General features: G+C 25.9%; 1 protein-coding gene and 1 non-coding gene across 2 annotated transcripts in view; both read left to right on the forward strand.

Moving 5' to 3' along the window:
- Window positions 1–17,568, forward strand: part of LOC113370539 (scavenger receptor class B member 1-like) — a 132,296-nt gene that overhangs the window by 101,660 nt on the left and 13,068 nt on the right. Inside the window, exon 4 of the mRNA XM_026611217.1 lies at window positions 10,717–10,874. Coding sequence (XP_026467002.1) covers window positions 10,717–10,874 — 158 coding nt within the window. The remainder of the gene's footprint in view (window positions 1–10,716; window positions 10,875–17,568) is intronic.
- Window positions 16,748–16,868, forward strand: LOC113371727. The gene has a single exon (XR_003366666.1). It is a non-coding gene; the product is annotated as a U5 spliceosomal RNA (small nuclear RNA).

The following is a 17,568-nucleotide window of genomic DNA, read 5'->3' on the forward strand; positions in this document are numbered from 1 at the left end:
TTCCAATAGTTATTAAAAATTTCCAAGTGATCATGTATTACTTAAATAGATAAAAGACCAGATTCAAAATGCAAAAAACTGAAGAATATTCAAAGAATAATGCTAGTATGTACGTCTTTCCGAATTGTAGTCAAAATTCTGATTAATCATTGCGTAAGCAATATAAGGCTTACAGGCTTAAATTTTGCTTTAGATTCTAATATATGTACGTTATATAAAATTTATAACGTATAACTGAAATTTATAACCTGTACCTGCAAATTTCCTTACTCGTTCATCTTATACATACAAACCAATCTTAGATAAATACAATATCCAAACATTTTTGCTTCGAAGGGGGGTTCTAATGCTCTGAACAAATATATTAGCATTTTTTGCAGCATTTTACCTATGTACTAGCAACAACTTTTAAATAAGACAAACCTTAATTTTTATATTATCTTAGAAAATAGAATAAAAATTTAAAACATAAGATAATACAAATGAAATTACTAGGTGAAATTATTTACATTTATGTTTATATGAGATATTCATATCGAAGATATATGACAAGCTACAATTACCTCAAGCACTACGCGGAATTAATGTACTATTCTTAAATACATATTATTCATAGTAGTAAAAAAAAAGTTAGACATTGTAAATATTATTCGTCACAATAGCCAGACGTCGCATTTTCTGCAAAATAATAAATCTATTCATGGAAAATTATTCAATACCACAATTATTTGGCAAGTTTATTATTTTTTGCATTATAAAAAAATCTTTTATATTGATGATCGGCAGATGATATGCACGTGTAATTTTTTACTTGTTTTCGTACAAATTCTTAATATATAATAAATGACTAAATAATGACTCAAATAATAAGCAATGATATAAAATAATAATTGCAGACAGTTAATAAAAATTAGTGTATTTAGTATAATGACATTCCAATTTTGATAAATCGTTCACGTAAATAAAAAAAATATATTAATAATTTAATGAAATTTAATATATCACTTATATTATCAGAATTTGTTACAATAGTTGCATGTATGCAATATGAAAAGTTAGAAATATTTTTTGGTAAAATGAAATAAAATCGTTTTTATTGAAACTTTAGTGAAGCAATGATAAATATATGCTACATCCAAAACACTTAACGCGTTCTTACTATAATTCCATTTTTATAATCTCTTTAAAGTAAGATATAAAAATTTATTTAAAATAATAAAGAGCATGATAAATATCCCATTAACTTCCGATATTATATATAAACTAGATGACCCGACAGACAATTATAAAATTTCATCTGCCTAACATACATTTATCTTATATTGTTTTAATTAAATTTTTTTACATCTCAGCTGGTTTTTGAAAATGATATTGTAGATACTACATTTCGCTAATATATTATATTATATACTAATATTGTTTAGGCTCGCTTGAACCAAATTCAAATTTCAAGTGAATCGACATTTTTGGCAGATGACAGTTCTCATGTGTCTGAATGTTTTCAATGTATATTTATTTATTTCTACAATATTACTATATTTTTAAAATTACATACATCCTAAAAAATCTCTTAACAAACTTAAGAAAGATTTATCAAAATCCGAATAATCGTTTATAGGAGGAGTATATTTACATATATCATTACAGAAGAATTTTATTTATAAGATATACTGAATTACTTAATAAACATCGGATGCATCTAATACACATATATATTAAATATTAATATGTATGCTGTTTATTAAATTCATCCCATTTTATTTTATTATACGTTTTGATTTGTATGAACCGGTGAATTAGTTATAATCCTTATTACTTTTATATGGAAATTTATTGGTAATAATCTATCTATCTATCTATAAATAAAATTAGATTCATAATTGCAAACTATCTATTGTAGCGTGAATCATAGTTAGTGTAAAATCATGTTTTTCATAAAAATATTATATACCATTCTATCCTTAAATATATATCAAACTTTTTCTAATGATGGTAGGTAATTCTAACGATGATCAAATTGCCAAACTTCTAATTGGCAATCCCATCGAAAGTGAGAAATCCTAATAATTCTTTTGGATTCAGAAAGCGTGAAGCCCGACTATAATCCAACTTACGAAAATCTTTTATAGTGTTAACAGTAACAACATGCATTGTTTTATTTGTTCATAACCTAGATCAAGAATTTGCAACACAAAAACCGAAACCTGCATTGATAATTCGATCGCAATCAGTTCAATTTTAAATACTCTATCATAAATTGACTCAATTGCGATTATATTTTTTACTTCTTGTCTCCTTTACGTCTTGACTCGCCTTTTCAAGGTTTAGTCGGTCCTTTTTATCCCACCCCTCATGTAAGCTTTTGTAGAAGTTATACGAAAAAAAAACGTTTCAACTTTAACAATACATTAAATTTATATAAGTTAATAAATACTTTGTTAACTTATTTTATTTTTTTTTTGCTATTTTTTATTTTTTTACTCCTTTTTGGGGTTTAGTCGGTTCTTTTTATCCCACCCCTCGTGTAAGCTTTTTTAGATGTTATACGAAAAAAAAAACGTTCTAACTTCAACAAAACATTAAATTTATGCAACTTAATAAATATCCAAGAGCAATATTTTTCTTTCTCTTATCTTATTATCTAAAACAAATTTTAATGAATAGATTAATTATAAAATATATTTCACCAATAAAGTTTTTTATTTGCTAATGAAGTGTCTTGTTGAATATCTTGCAATTTTTGGTACGGTCAGTTAGTTTCAAATTGCATATAACGCAATTTTAAAGAATGTGGTCCAACTATTACTAATATTGCAATCTTGCTTGAATAATGAAAAGAGCATCTCAAGTGTTTCTACATACATAAATCTTGCTACTCGATAATTAATGTTTGCCAAGTTTGATCTTAATGAAACTGCATTAAAAAGCAATTTACAATGAAGTAGATTTGTTACTGTTAAAAAATAATAATGGTCCAGCTAATTGCAAAAGTTTCGCAAATGCTATCGATTATGTAATTCAATGCCAAGTGCTAAATATTTTAACTTTTGAAAATATAGCCAGAAGCGAGTTAGACTCATATGTTGAAGGTCATAAATCATAATTATAATAATTTGCATGAAATAATCTGTCAAACAAAAATGCTACATATGATTTATTTAACATTAGCGCATTGATCAATTATGATATTTGAAATGAAAATGATGAGTTTTGTGTCAAAAGCGTAGATGAAATATTTACCTATCTTATGTAGTTGATAAATTCTAACAGTAATAAAAGTAATAAATTCTCAAGATAATGATTCCAATTTGTGGTGTACTGATTGCGGTTTGGAAAAAAATACTACTTCTTTCTAATTTATAATTTGTATACTATTATGTTCATAAAATTAATCAAGAACTACAAATTTCCTAAAACTTTTTTTTGTGAAAATTTGTAACAATTGTTAAAATATATTAAAAATTATTTTGAGATTAATTAAAAATTCAGTTTTCAGAATATGTCAATAAACTATATATAAAATATGCAGTTTTTGTAAATATTGGTATTTTTGAAAATGTTCATATTTGAAGAACTTGAAATATAAGTAGGTTATTGAAAACTCTACATCATTCCAAAAATTTGGCATTTAATAACTTTGACAATTTGTAAGAAATTTTGCAATTACCAAAGTTAAGTAACACTTCGCACTTCTTGAAAGTATTTTCCAACCTCTTAATTAAAATTGTTTATATTCTAAATTATTAATAAAAAAATATTATGACTTGGAATCAAAAATGCCATAAAATGATATGTAACTAATTTCTAACTTGCTGTAGGGTAAGTTATAGTAATCGCCAAAAAATCGTGAATACATTTTTATATATATTTGCATTTCAAAACTTTCTGAACATTTGGGCAAACTTAAAAAAAAATGAATGTATGTGTCTATGTATGTGTGTGTATGACAAAATGAAGAACTGATTACATTTTTGGAATAGCGGGTCCAGTGGTTTCGGAGATTCAATGAAAAATGTAAAAAAGAGTCCATTTAGCGGTCGAAAATGAATATAATGAATATGCACATCAAAGAATCAGATATTTTAATAATTAGTGCAAATTTTGTTTGAATTTCTATTGGTTCCGTATCAATGTTTATCCGTTAGACTTCGACGCGGCGCTCACGCGCTTCGATGTTTTATCTCTACAACAGATTGCTTCAAAAAAAATCAAAATTTTCAAAATAGAAAAAAAACAATTTTTTCAAAAGAAGTCATTTTTTTTCAAAAGTGTCTAAATTCTCAAAAATAATTTGCGCGATGAATGATTCCATGCACCACTAGTTTTTCATCTATTTTGTCCGAAGTATCGAAACATAACTGCAAGTTTTTGATCTTAGAATGGTAATTATAAATTTCAAGACTCTACAGAACAGTAATTATAGATTTTTAGCATATAAATTAATAAAACAATTACATAGTACGATTATCGGAAAGCGATTTGTACCGACTACAAATAACGAATCTCCAATTGCTGAAAGCCTTCCACTAAATGGGATGTTCGTTAAATGCCACATTCATTTAAATGGCATACGTATTACTTATAAGATATGAAAATAATCATAATGCTGCGAAATAATAATATTTCAAGTTATCATCAGTGCAGTCATTGATAAATCAACTCGTGCGGAACACATTTGCATGTCATGGGGCTAATTACCAGAAGTTTCAAAGTCGATCATTTCATATTTTGATTGATATATGATTGATTAGTAAGCAAATTTATTAAATAAGTTATGATTAGTCTAATGAATTAAAATAAATATAGATATTGCAAATAAGTTTTATCACTCCAATATATCGTTTTAAAAACAAAAGTATTTTTCTTTTGTGATATATGTTTAAATATTAAGACAATTCAAATAAATTACATTAGCAATGAATTAATATTATTTTATTATCAGTATTTGTTCATGTAATTTTACAAGTTACATTACAAGTTGTGAAAATAATATCGAAGAAAATAGTGATCAGGCGCAAAGTTTTATTTTTATATAATTGTGTATATAGGTGTATACAGGGTGTCTAAAAAGCTAAAACCAAAGCGATAAAACTACGATGAAAAAAAAATCGAGAAAAAAAATATTCTATGTAGTTTAAAAATTGAGCTTTTAGTGGAATCTAAAACATTTGGTTAGACTATAATAAATTTTTGGTTATTGTGGTTAACTATTAATTTTTTTTATTTAAACTTTGGATTCGCAACCATTCTGGGACCACAGACAAGAATAGTGATACAATTGCTCCAAGTTTTCAAGAATTAAGACCTTTTGTTAATTTATTTAGGGTAGGGCGGGGCACAAAGATCCAATTTGACGTTAAACAATTATATTATGAAAACCAAACCAATCATATAATAATAAATTACACATCAAACAAACAACTATGTGACTATATTCAGTAAAACTCCCAGCTAAGTCATCATTGTAGAAATGTGTTTTTTATGTTAAGTTTTTGAAAAATGTGTCACCTGGTCCTTTTTACTCTATAGGCTAGGTAAAAAACCATCAGTCAAACAGATAAAATGTCTTATTTTTTAATTTTAAAGGAAATATACGAAATAATAGCTTCATTATTCAACCAATGCGAAATATAAATTTCATGGGTACATTTTTTACAGAGGTGCACAGTAATACTGTGATCTAGTATTTCCTCAAAAATATCATCAGCATAGTTATAATAAGTATTTATTTAACTTATCTTGTGTAAAATTGCTTTTGTAACCCTAATTTACTATTTCAAAAAAACTAACAACTGGAGAAAAAACTTTTGTTATGGATATTTAAACTCCTGATAGCGACATAGTAAGAATCAAGGTGATGGCTGATCATGCATCTTATTCCCTCTACTTTCAAATATTGTTGTTAAAAATTTCCAACTCCACTGGTTTTTAATATATTAGTGGTGAACCTTTACACCCGCGGACTTTTAAGCCCCGCTCTACCCTATTTAAAATTTAAAATTTAAATTTGAAAGACCCTCGTTTAAGAAAATGGACTAAAATGTGCTAGCAAATTTCATCAAAAGGTGACACATTTAATCAGGATTGTAAAATCGTGAAATAGTTGATAAAAAATTACATGTTAAAAGTTGAAATGATAAAAAATTTAGTAAAAATACAAATCTTTAGTTCGATCATTTACAGAATATATTTAATATTATATCAAATGTTAGGTATGAATATTTTTTTATGTTTTAAGGGTTACTGCACTTAGAATACATAATATTAAAATATTCTGACACTACTTATAGTAAGGATTACAATACTTATAATTAGATAGAATAGAATAAAATTATTAATTAAATTATTTTGTTCACATATTTTTGTACATTAATCATTTTGATTTTTTTTTAATTAAATGCACTTCCATATGCATTTATTAGCACTTATTATTGCTACCTACATTTGTATGTAATTAGTATACACCTACCACCTACTAGGTTATACGTGTCAAATCAATATTTTTGCTAACATATTACTGGGTAAAGTTCATAAATATTTTCTATAATATAATTTTCTATAATATTTATATAGAGATAAATATTAAAATATTCTATAATGATTCTATGTCAATAAGTGAATTTACGAAATATACAATACAATTTTTTATTGATAAAGGTACCATTATTTACATCTTGCAAAAACTACAAATTACCAAAAACATTGTTAGACCATCGTAATTAGTTCAAAACAATATTTTCGATTTCTATTATTAATGACACAATACTCATATTACGCTTGATAATGACACAATTCGCATGTAGCAACTAAAATAAAGTAGTACATAGGTTTTTCTATCGATTCAAATAGTAACTTTTTAAGAGTTAAACTACTTTTTTACAAAATTTCAACACATCTTTGATATTTTGCAACATGTGAATGTATCGAGAAGGTCGATCATAAATCATACTAGGTACATTTATGACAGAAGTTCTCTCTTCTCGTATCAGCAGATCGTTTTTTTTACTCTTGTTCGATTATTGTAAATTATACCTAAGGCTATAAAATTTATATATATATATATATATAAATATGAAATTTACACTCCTCAACGATATGAATTTCTAACATATGTATATAAGTATTTAATAAATATCTTCAAACTTAAAGTTACATTTATTAGCAAATATTGTTATAACTATAAACAAAGACATAGTAAGGCCACACCACGATTTTTAGTTGCTAGTAACAAAAAAGTTGAAATAAGTTAGAAACTTTATAAAACAATTATCGTTGCTAAAGAGTAACTTTCAATTAATATTTTATATAAATCACTATTTTGTATTCATTGGCTTAATTTCTAAAGTAAAATGTCTTAGTGTCTTTTTAAGTCTGAATTCAATTTAAGGATTTATAGACATGTCTCAAATGATCTATGAAACTAACTAAAAATTTTACATTTCTGGTTTAACCCGAACTCATAGTTAATTATAGAAATAAGAAGATGCACATAAATTACACAAGATATGTGACTTTTTATTTGAATTTGTAATTAATTTGAGTTTTTTCATTAATGAAATTGCGGAAGAATCTTCTAATCATCTGAGTAATTAATATTTTTTATTCAATCGATTCAAAGAAATTGCTAATGAAGTATAATTGTGTTAATTAAACGGCCACTACATTGAATTGAAGTTAATAAAAAATACTGGCACTTGAAAAAATACTGATAATACGTTTCGACACTTGATAGGTGTCATCATTTAACTATATTAATACAAAACTATGAATAAAACAGTTACAACATAATAATATAAATAAAAATAATTTATTAAATAATATGATGATATGATTATAAGGCAGGACAGGGCACAAGGGTCCAAATTTGACTTTGAGTTATTATATTGTGAAAACCAAATCTATTAAATTATGACATATAATATGTATCAAACAAATAACTATCTGACTATGCTCAATGAAACTCCCAGCTAATTCGACGTTGCAGAAATGTTTTTTTGCTGCTTTTCAAAAATTTGTCCATTGGTCCTTTTTACCTCATAGGCGGAGTAAAATGAGATGGCCAGGGGCAAACAAATCCAATGTCTTACTTTTAATTTTAAAGAGATTTTATAAAATATTAGCTACATACATTATTCAACCAATGTAAAAAATAAAATTTATGGATGCATTTTTTACGAAGATAACACAATATATAAGGTTGATTTGGTATTTCGTCAGAAATAATCTTCAACATAGTTTGAATAACTATTTTTCCAACTTGACTCTTGTAAAATTGCTTTTGTTAACTTGGTTTACTTTTTTTTATTAACTGTTTTTTATTGTTTACACCTTTGCCAGGGTAAAAATGCAGTTGGTCCTTTTTACACCACCCACATGCAAGCTTTTATAGAGATTATATAAAAAATGGTTAAATTTAACTTTAAGAAACAATACATCTCACAAAACAAATAACGTATACCTAAAAGTTATATTCGAGCTTTGTAAACTAAACAACAATGCTCACAACCAAAAAACCTAACAACAAACATAGGAATTTCAAACATAGCTGTTTATCTCCCGACAGTGACGTCATAAGAATCAAGTTATAATACATCTTCTTCCCTCTACTTTCAAATATTGTTGTTAAAAATTTTTTAACTTTACTTGTTTTTGAGATATAAGTGGTGGATCTTTGAGCCCCGCCCTACCTTATGTTATTGCTTTGCGCATAAAATTTTAATACTAGACAATTATTGAGTTAATTGTTATTGTAATTAAAGTTAAAGCAAAAATAAATAAAATTTATATTAAAATTTATAATATATTATAATTATAAAACATAACTATACTCGTACATAAGTTTGATAATGCTATATGTTACAAAAATTATCATTGCGGGAAATTATCATTAAAAGTTCAGTAGAAAATGCGAAAATTTAGAACTTATATATTTATGAATTTAATTTAATTTTTTTTTTGTTCTATTTAATTGCTAAATTAAAACGATAGTGAATTTCACAACTATGCCAACCAAATTCGTAGCCAAAATATGAAATAATATCGATGATTATTATATTCGTGCCGCTGTTCAATTAAAACTTATAACATCGCGGATACATCAAGACTTTTTTTTAGTTTCATATTATAAATTTACTAAATCCATTACCTTTGTACACTTAGAAAGTTTGTATGTGCAATAAAACAGTTTTTATCAAACAATTAAATCAAAGTTAGCGCGCCCAAAAATTTCTATCGCAACGATTACAGAACAATAAAAACCGGGCGGAGAAATTTCAATGTTTTTTTGCAAACTTTGCAATAAAATATTGTTTTGAAAATAAATTTTAATTTATGATAGCGAAAACATTGTTTATGATTTTTGTTTTTGCATTTATTTAGTTGCTGAAACGAAGGAATTATTTCTTACATTTTATATTAATGTTAATGAGAATAGCAAGGTTGATTATGAATGGTAATAATTTAAAAATAAATATGTAAACGTAAGTTTATAAAAACAGATAAGAAAAAGCACAAACTGTTGAAGCGGCAAGGAAAATATAGCTTATGTTATATAGAGTACATTTTTTGCAATGAGTGAAATACATAATTGTTAAATATCAACAATCACTTATTTTTTAGATGTACTTGGTATATATAGTATAAAAATATCGTTTATGTATAGTAGTAATAGTAATTAATAAAGTACTAATGCAGTTACTAGATAGATACATATAAATTCTTATAGATAAATTTCTTAAATAGATATATATTTAAAATATTTACAAATAGTTTCATGTGTTGTGTGAAATTAAAAATAAACAATACTTATTGATAATATCATAGCTGCTTGCTAGTATATATATCACATAAAGTTGCCTAAAAATCTTGTTAAAAATTGTTAAAAATAATAAAATAAAACTATTTAGGCTTCTTAAACTTTTGTCCTTTTTGACCCCATTTACCATTGCGAATTTTTAGGCGACCCCACTTATGATTGCGAGTTTTTTTTGATGACCCCACACATATGAAAAAAATATTATTTTTAAATGATTTATTTATTTGGTAACAATATACATATGAAAATATATAATTTGAGAATTTGTTGAGAACATACAAAAATATAGACATGTTATAAAATGATATAAATATTTTACATTAAAATCTTTTACATCCCAGATTTTTTCCATGCGACCTCATTTGCGGTCGCGACCCATAGTTTAAAAAACCCTGATTTAGTTTCATGATTATTCTATTATTTTTACACTTATTTCGATCTTCAATTGTAAGTATCAATATATACATATATCTTCACATATAATCAACAGAAAATTCATTCTTTAAAAAAATGACTGATATTTGCAAGACCAATTAAAATATGCCATATGAATTTTTTTCCTTTGTTTTGATTTTCATAAATTTCAATTTTTAGAACAATATAGATTACAAATACAGACTTTTTTTATGTTTCTGTAAAAATTTAATCAAAGAGAATTTACTCCTAATTTTTATATTCATAAACTGAATTTTTAGACTTTATTTAAATGATAATAATTTGCTTTTTCTTCATCATTTATTACCGAAACTTTTAGCTACATATGTTTGACTTTGAAGTTCTTGAAAAAATTGGTACTATACATAAAACTGGGTACTATATATAAAAATGTTTTGTCTATGCCAATTATTGTTTTTGTAAATTTTTATATAAAAATTAATGTGTATTTTTTTTATTCTTTTCAGAATTTAAGGCTGTGGAATGGTTCGTTAAGTTACCATTACTGGCAAAAGCCAGGTGTAGTCCGTTTAACTAAAGTTTACATCTTCAATATTACGAATCCGGACGGATTCCTCAATGGAGAAAAACCAAAGCTAGCAGAAGTTGGACCTTTTGTGTACAGGTAAGAATAACAATTTACAACTTTTGTTAATCGTGCTATTTATGTTATTAATAAAATATACTGGTTATCCAATAAATTACTTCATGGGTCACCAATTTTGAACACCGTTTAATTCTAACTCTTTATTTTGGCATTTCCGTTGCTGGTAATGTCACATGAACATGAGTTGTTAAACTTGGAATACTCGATATAATATTCCACGGACGAATGAGTGCATCACCTGAGTAATCGAAACGATCATCTATTACAATTAATAATAATCTATTGAGCATTCCGTTAAATTAAGTAACCAAAGTGGTGTGTAGACAAGAGTTAATCGAACATTAGAAAGTTTTCGCTCAAGGACGTATGTACGCTGATTTGAAGGCAATTCAGAAGTAACCATTAGACCGGTGATAGAGTTTGCGGTAATTGAATGTATGCATGTTTCTCTCTAGTTGAAGTCAATTTCTGTATTACTCTAGAAAAGATTAATAGTACTAACTGATTTTGACTTTATAAACAATATGCAGTTTTTAATGGATTTATTTTGACTTTAAATGGGGTGATTCCAATCAGTATCTGCTTTTTCCAGATTTTTTATATAATTATATGCATGTTTATGTACCTGAAGTCAATTTCTGTGTTACTCTGGAAAAGATTAATAGTACCAACTGATTTTGACTTTATACAATATGCAGTTTCCAATGGTTTTACTTTGACTTTAAATGGGGTGAATAAATTACTCTAGAAAAGATTAATAGCACCAACCAACTTTGACTTTATATACAATATGCAGTTTTCAATTGATTTATTTTGACTTTTTAAATAAGGTGATTTCAGTCAGTATCTGCTTTTTCCAGATTTTTCATATTTAAGTGAGTTTAGTCTGGGTACGATTGTGCCATTTTTTTATCATCAATAATTTTGTCAATTTGCCAGTTAGCTGGAAGAAAAATGAATTAAATTGTAATTTGAACATTTGTTTATATGTAAATACTGAAATACTGCCATTAATTACATTGAATTAGTGATAAAATCATACAAGAAAAGTACGTAAGGCAAAAACATAGATTAAAAAATAATATGTATAAACACCAAATGGTTGTTAATTGACTTTATCATTCAAACATTGCTTATGAATATAATATAACAATATAAAACAAAACATAATTTTTTGAACAAAGTTAGCAAGAAATCTTTGTGATATTTTCTTATTTAGTTGTTTTTTCTTTCATTTTTTGTATTTTGTCTTAGTTAAGTTAGATTTTTTATATTTAAACTTCACCCGAAAACTACAAGTAATCCATGTCACAATCGTTCCCACAAAATTTGTCACAACTGTACCCAACGTATACTTTTGAAAACAAATCATTGTTATGACAAAGCTGAATTTTGTACGCAAAAACTAATTGCTGGTAATTATAACAATAATCCAATTAATGTATTCCTGATATTAAAAAAGTACCTAATAGATATCGAGGTACACGAGTAAGTAATTGTTATTTGGAAAAACAAATTATCGTTAATTTTATCGTGTAAAATTATAGTTTAGTCACTGATTCTTTATTTCCGCAAATTTATTATTATATTTTATATAGATTATTATTGAATTTAAAAATGAATGATACGATAAAAATGATAAACTTTACTTTAAAAAATTTGCAAATTTGTTGTCCTAATGGCAATTTTTTACTATATTTTTAGTATTTTAGGGTAATTGGTCTGATTATTAAGGAAATTAAAATAACATTTTTTACATTGCACACATATATTCATCTTATCGAATTAATTATTAATATTTTAGATGATATAATAAATTTGTATGAGACTTTTATATATACCACATATTTTTATACATTTTATTATATTCTGCATCAGACAAAAAAAGGATTCAAGATGACTAAATTTTAAATGTAGATTATCGAAAACATCTTCAATTATGCTTTTCAATTTTAAGATTTAATTAACTATAACATTAATATATAACGTAATATTATTTGTAAATATTTAAAACTCTTGATTATTGAATGAAAACAAAAATCATTGAACATAATAGAAAATTGTTTGAATTCACTATTCGTCTTTCGAAACCTTAGCCAAACTTGAAATAGAAATACTCGTCTTCATTATAAAATAATGATATTTAATTTAATTAAAGCAATAAATCTGGCTAACATAAAAAATTTAAAACATTATTACGAATATGTTATCCTTCAAATAGTGCGAATCATTCTACCCAATAAAACGACAGATTTTTAGCAAACTCATAAATATTTTTATTGTACATATAATAACAGTATTTTCAATTATCGAATAAAAAAATGTAAATGTGCATCTGATATTTTCAATCGTCTGAGCAAATAAATTAAATTTTATTTTAATTTGACATGCAACATAAAAGATCTATTGAGACCGAAAATAACAATGTATATGATGGGTTTTTGGAGGTTACATTTGCTTTAATTATGGCAATTAAAAGACATCATTAAATGGTACATTGTTTATTTATGAAGCTACACGTAACTAATTATTGTCAAATGCAAACTGATACTTAAGAATGACCGTGAAAATATTTATTAGGCAAGCACTTTTTAGTTAATTTGGAATTTCACTTCATTATAATACCAATAAATTCAAATGATTATGTTGAAATGATACATTAACATTATCAAAATAGATGTTAGATTAAATATCTATCTAAAAACCATTTAAATAAATATTATACAAAATAGTTATGTGCTTCAATGGAAGCTTAATATAAGTCAGTCTGCTTTCGATTAATGAATCATATTGAAACTATTAAATTATTAAAATACTGAAATTAATGTATAATATTATATTAATTAAATAGAAGAAAGCTATTGAATGAACACTATTTGATAATTATCAAGATAAAAAATATATCATGATAATGACGGCTATCAGCTTATAAATTTAAAAAAAGCATCTTTTTCATTAAAAGTTTTACATTCAAGCCAATAAATTTTGAAGTTACAATTAATTTTTAAATAATTTCAAATTAAGAATTTATAAGTAGAGGTAGCGTTTAGCTATGAATCGATTCATTATAATATCTTATAATTAGATAAACAGTTTCAAAGTTTTTTCAAATGGCCAAAATTTAATTTTTTTAATGGTCAGAAAATAATAAGTATAAATGAAAAGGATAAAAGATAAGGATACATGAAATTTACAAAATATGTGCGTCCGGAAGAAAAATATCTTTAAAAGATGTAGTTACAAATTCAAAAAAAAATCTGGTAATTATTGCTCTATATGAGATAAATTATCGTTTTTCTTAATTTTTTTAATTTTATTGTCGGAAGTTATGAGTAAGTGATAAATACATAATATTTCAATTATTTATAATTATACGTATAAACTATTTTTATAACATGGTGTGAATAATAAACTGATGGAATTCCAATAGTCGTCCCACACGCACTGTGTGTATAAAACAATTAAATCATAAAATCATAGGCTGCAAATAGTAATTAGCACTATTTTAAAAATACCTTATTTACAACGAATCAAATTTTCCACGTGTCATACAATACAATATATGAAATTCTTCACATGTTTATGTCGAAGATGCGACGTTTAATACGCAATTAGAAATTTCAAAAAAAGCTATGCACGTGTGGATAATAGTTTCATATTATCGAGTGCAGTCAATCAATAAAAAAAGGTTTGAAAAAGATGAAGATGTATGGAAATTATAATGCTGGTTATTGTCTAGATAAGATAGAACAGATTTGCGTCATGTTTTTTTACGAACTTATTCTATGAACTTACATATGCAAATGTTAATATATGCAGTCGAGATCAAGATCTGTGACGTTATGAATGCATCCCTCATATAGCACAATGATCAACAAATTTCAATTTGATAATTGAATTTAAAAACTAATGTATGTGATAGGATATGTTATTATGATATGGCGGATGATAAAAGGCAAAATGTGTCTTTTGCGTTTTAAGATCCCTTGATTATTATGATTCCTTAGAAAAAGGGATGTCTCTATATACCTATAGACTGATTTAAACGTGCAGTTTGTAGTTATTTAAAAAGAATTATGGATTTTTTATGTCCATTTATATTATACAATATATTATACATTTTCTATAAAATATTACTCACCTACTAAAAATTATAGTAAAAATTAGGACCCAGAACTCTGATTTCCTTTCAGAGCAAATCAATCTTTTGCCTTTTTAGGACACCACGCAGATGCATGACCACGATTCATTAAAATAGGTAAAATCTTCAGGTAGATTTTACTCTTTAGTGCTCTTAGGTTTAATAAACTGAAAAAAAACTAATTCATGCGTTTAATTATTTAAATTTCTAGTTGATAAAATATATTATTGAAATAATTTATGAATAAAGTGGACATAAAAATTTACAAATCTCATTACAACAAGCTATAATGATAAATTTATCAAAATAATTGTACTATTATAATGAGGAAAATCGCAAAATTTGTACCCTACAATATATTGCAAATTTTATATTTCTATTGAAATATTTTGCAATTGTTGCACTAAAGGTGATTCAAATTGGTGAGGATAACTATGATTACTTAATTAGATATTAAGCGGAGAGTAAATTATAAATATTCCATCACCATAAGATATTGAATAAAACCACTATTTAGTTTATGATATATATTGAACTTCACTTTACAACCTTCTTCTCTTGTTACCTTTGCTAGTCTCTCCGTTATTATGAGTTACAGGTATTTATATTTATACAATTGTATCCCCTAACCCGAAGGGTCCAGGGTTAAATAGAAAAAGCCTTGGTCAAATCTAGACCACAAATAAAGACTCGAAACTGGGCCAATTATAATTTTAACTTATTAGTATATTTTTTATAATTAGTATATTTCTTATATTAAAATAATAAATAAATATATATAGTTGTTTAATTGCACTAATTATTTTTGACACTAAATGTATGTGTACCATCCAGGTAAAATAAAATACTCAATACCAGAGTTTGAATAAATTCAGTAGCAGAATCATTTAGTATTATGTCAAAATATAAAAAAATAAACAAACATAACATTGTTGTCATTTTTTGTTTAGCATTAACATTTTATTAAATTAAAAAACCAAGCCGGACATATCTGACAAAGAAACCCTCAAGTTTACTTTTCTGGGATTCTGATGAAACTTCGCATAGTGATAGAGTTGATAGTTAAATGGAACCCCATAAAATATTATAGGTCTATGAGAAGTGGTGTAATTATAAAAATTGATTAAACCGCGCATAGTTAGTGAATCAATTAGCTTATCAAAATAAACAGATATGAAAAGCGCCTTAAACCAAAAAATATAAAAAATACCGAAAATAAATGAAAATATATTGGTAGTAAAAGATAATGTTAAAAAATATTAAGTGCTAAATCAGATTCACAGACGTCAATTATATTTTGAAAACAGTGAAACAAATCATGATGATTTACTACGTTTATTAACATTAAAAAAATTAAAGAATAAAATGAGATTCTGCAAATTTTTTAAGGTCGATATATTTTTCTCTTATCAATCATAACTAACTAACTAATGTAACTCATATTCATTCAGAACATTATCTTATTTGTTTAGGAGAACTGATTAACAAAAACTGCAAATATAAGGATTGGTTTTGGTTTATCCGAAGTAGTGTTCGTGTAAAGAAGAAACAAATGATTTTACTAATTAAATAAAAAGCATTTGTAAAATATGCAAGAAATTATCTAATTTTGTAGTTCAAATTTTTAGAGAGGTTTCGAACCACATTTGATCAAGCTACCAAGAGGTAGCACGCGTGCGTATTGCAGTGAAACCCACGCCGCAAACTTCAGCGAGCTTTAGATATAAAACGGCACTGTTGTCGGTTTCGTTAACTCTGGTTTCCCTTCAGAGCGAATAAATCTTTCGCCTTTTACTAAAGATTTCCGTGGAGGGGAGCACTCAAATGAGTCTAAACTGAATTTTTTGTGAGCCCGGCATTTATTTGCTGGGCCAATAATCTCTATATATATATTTTTTTTTATTTCCATCTAAATTACAACTGCCTGAGAAGGCATTCAGTAATTGTTGTGATTAGTTATTAAATAAGTTTTTAAAATACTACCCATTGGTAGTATTTTAAGTTGGTATAATAAATATGTGACAATAATTGCAAGCAGATAATAAATATAAATATGTGAAAATAATTACAAGCACTATACTAGATATATAACTATGCTAAGTCTAGTGGATCTAATCTTCTTAGTCTCTTGACAGTGTTCGCAGAAAGTAGGTCCTTTGCTAGTTCATTTGGATGGTTCTCCAATCTTGACTTAAATAATCTGTATATAAAATTAGAAATAAGTTAAAGTTAATTGTCCTGTTTAATCATTAGCGGCATCCAGCAATTGAAGCGTGGCTTATTGTCAATCTTCCCATTTCCCTTGTGTTTCGTGTAATTTTCCATTTTTTAAATAATGTGTGATTTCTTTTGAGGAAGTATTAAACATTTCGTTCTTTTTAACTTCCCGTAGGGCAAGTTATAGTAATCGAAAATAAAAATTTTTATATATCTTTACGTTTCAAAGGTTTCTGAGTATTTTGGCATACCTTAGAAAAAACGGATGTGTGATCAAATTTTCATAAAGGAAGGTCTAGCGGTTTCGGAGATCTAATGAAAAAAGTATAAAAAAACGCCATTTGGCGATCAATA

Source organism: Ctenocephalides felis, unplaced genomic scaffold, assembly GCF_003426905.1.
Source record: "Ctenocephalides felis isolate EL2017-DRISC unplaced genomic scaffold, ASM342690v1 CF-g0.4_SCAFFOLD_01492, whole genome shotgun sequence".
Lineage (NCBI taxonomy): Eukaryota > Metazoa > Arthropoda > Insecta > Siphonaptera > Pulicidae > Ctenocephalides > Ctenocephalides felis.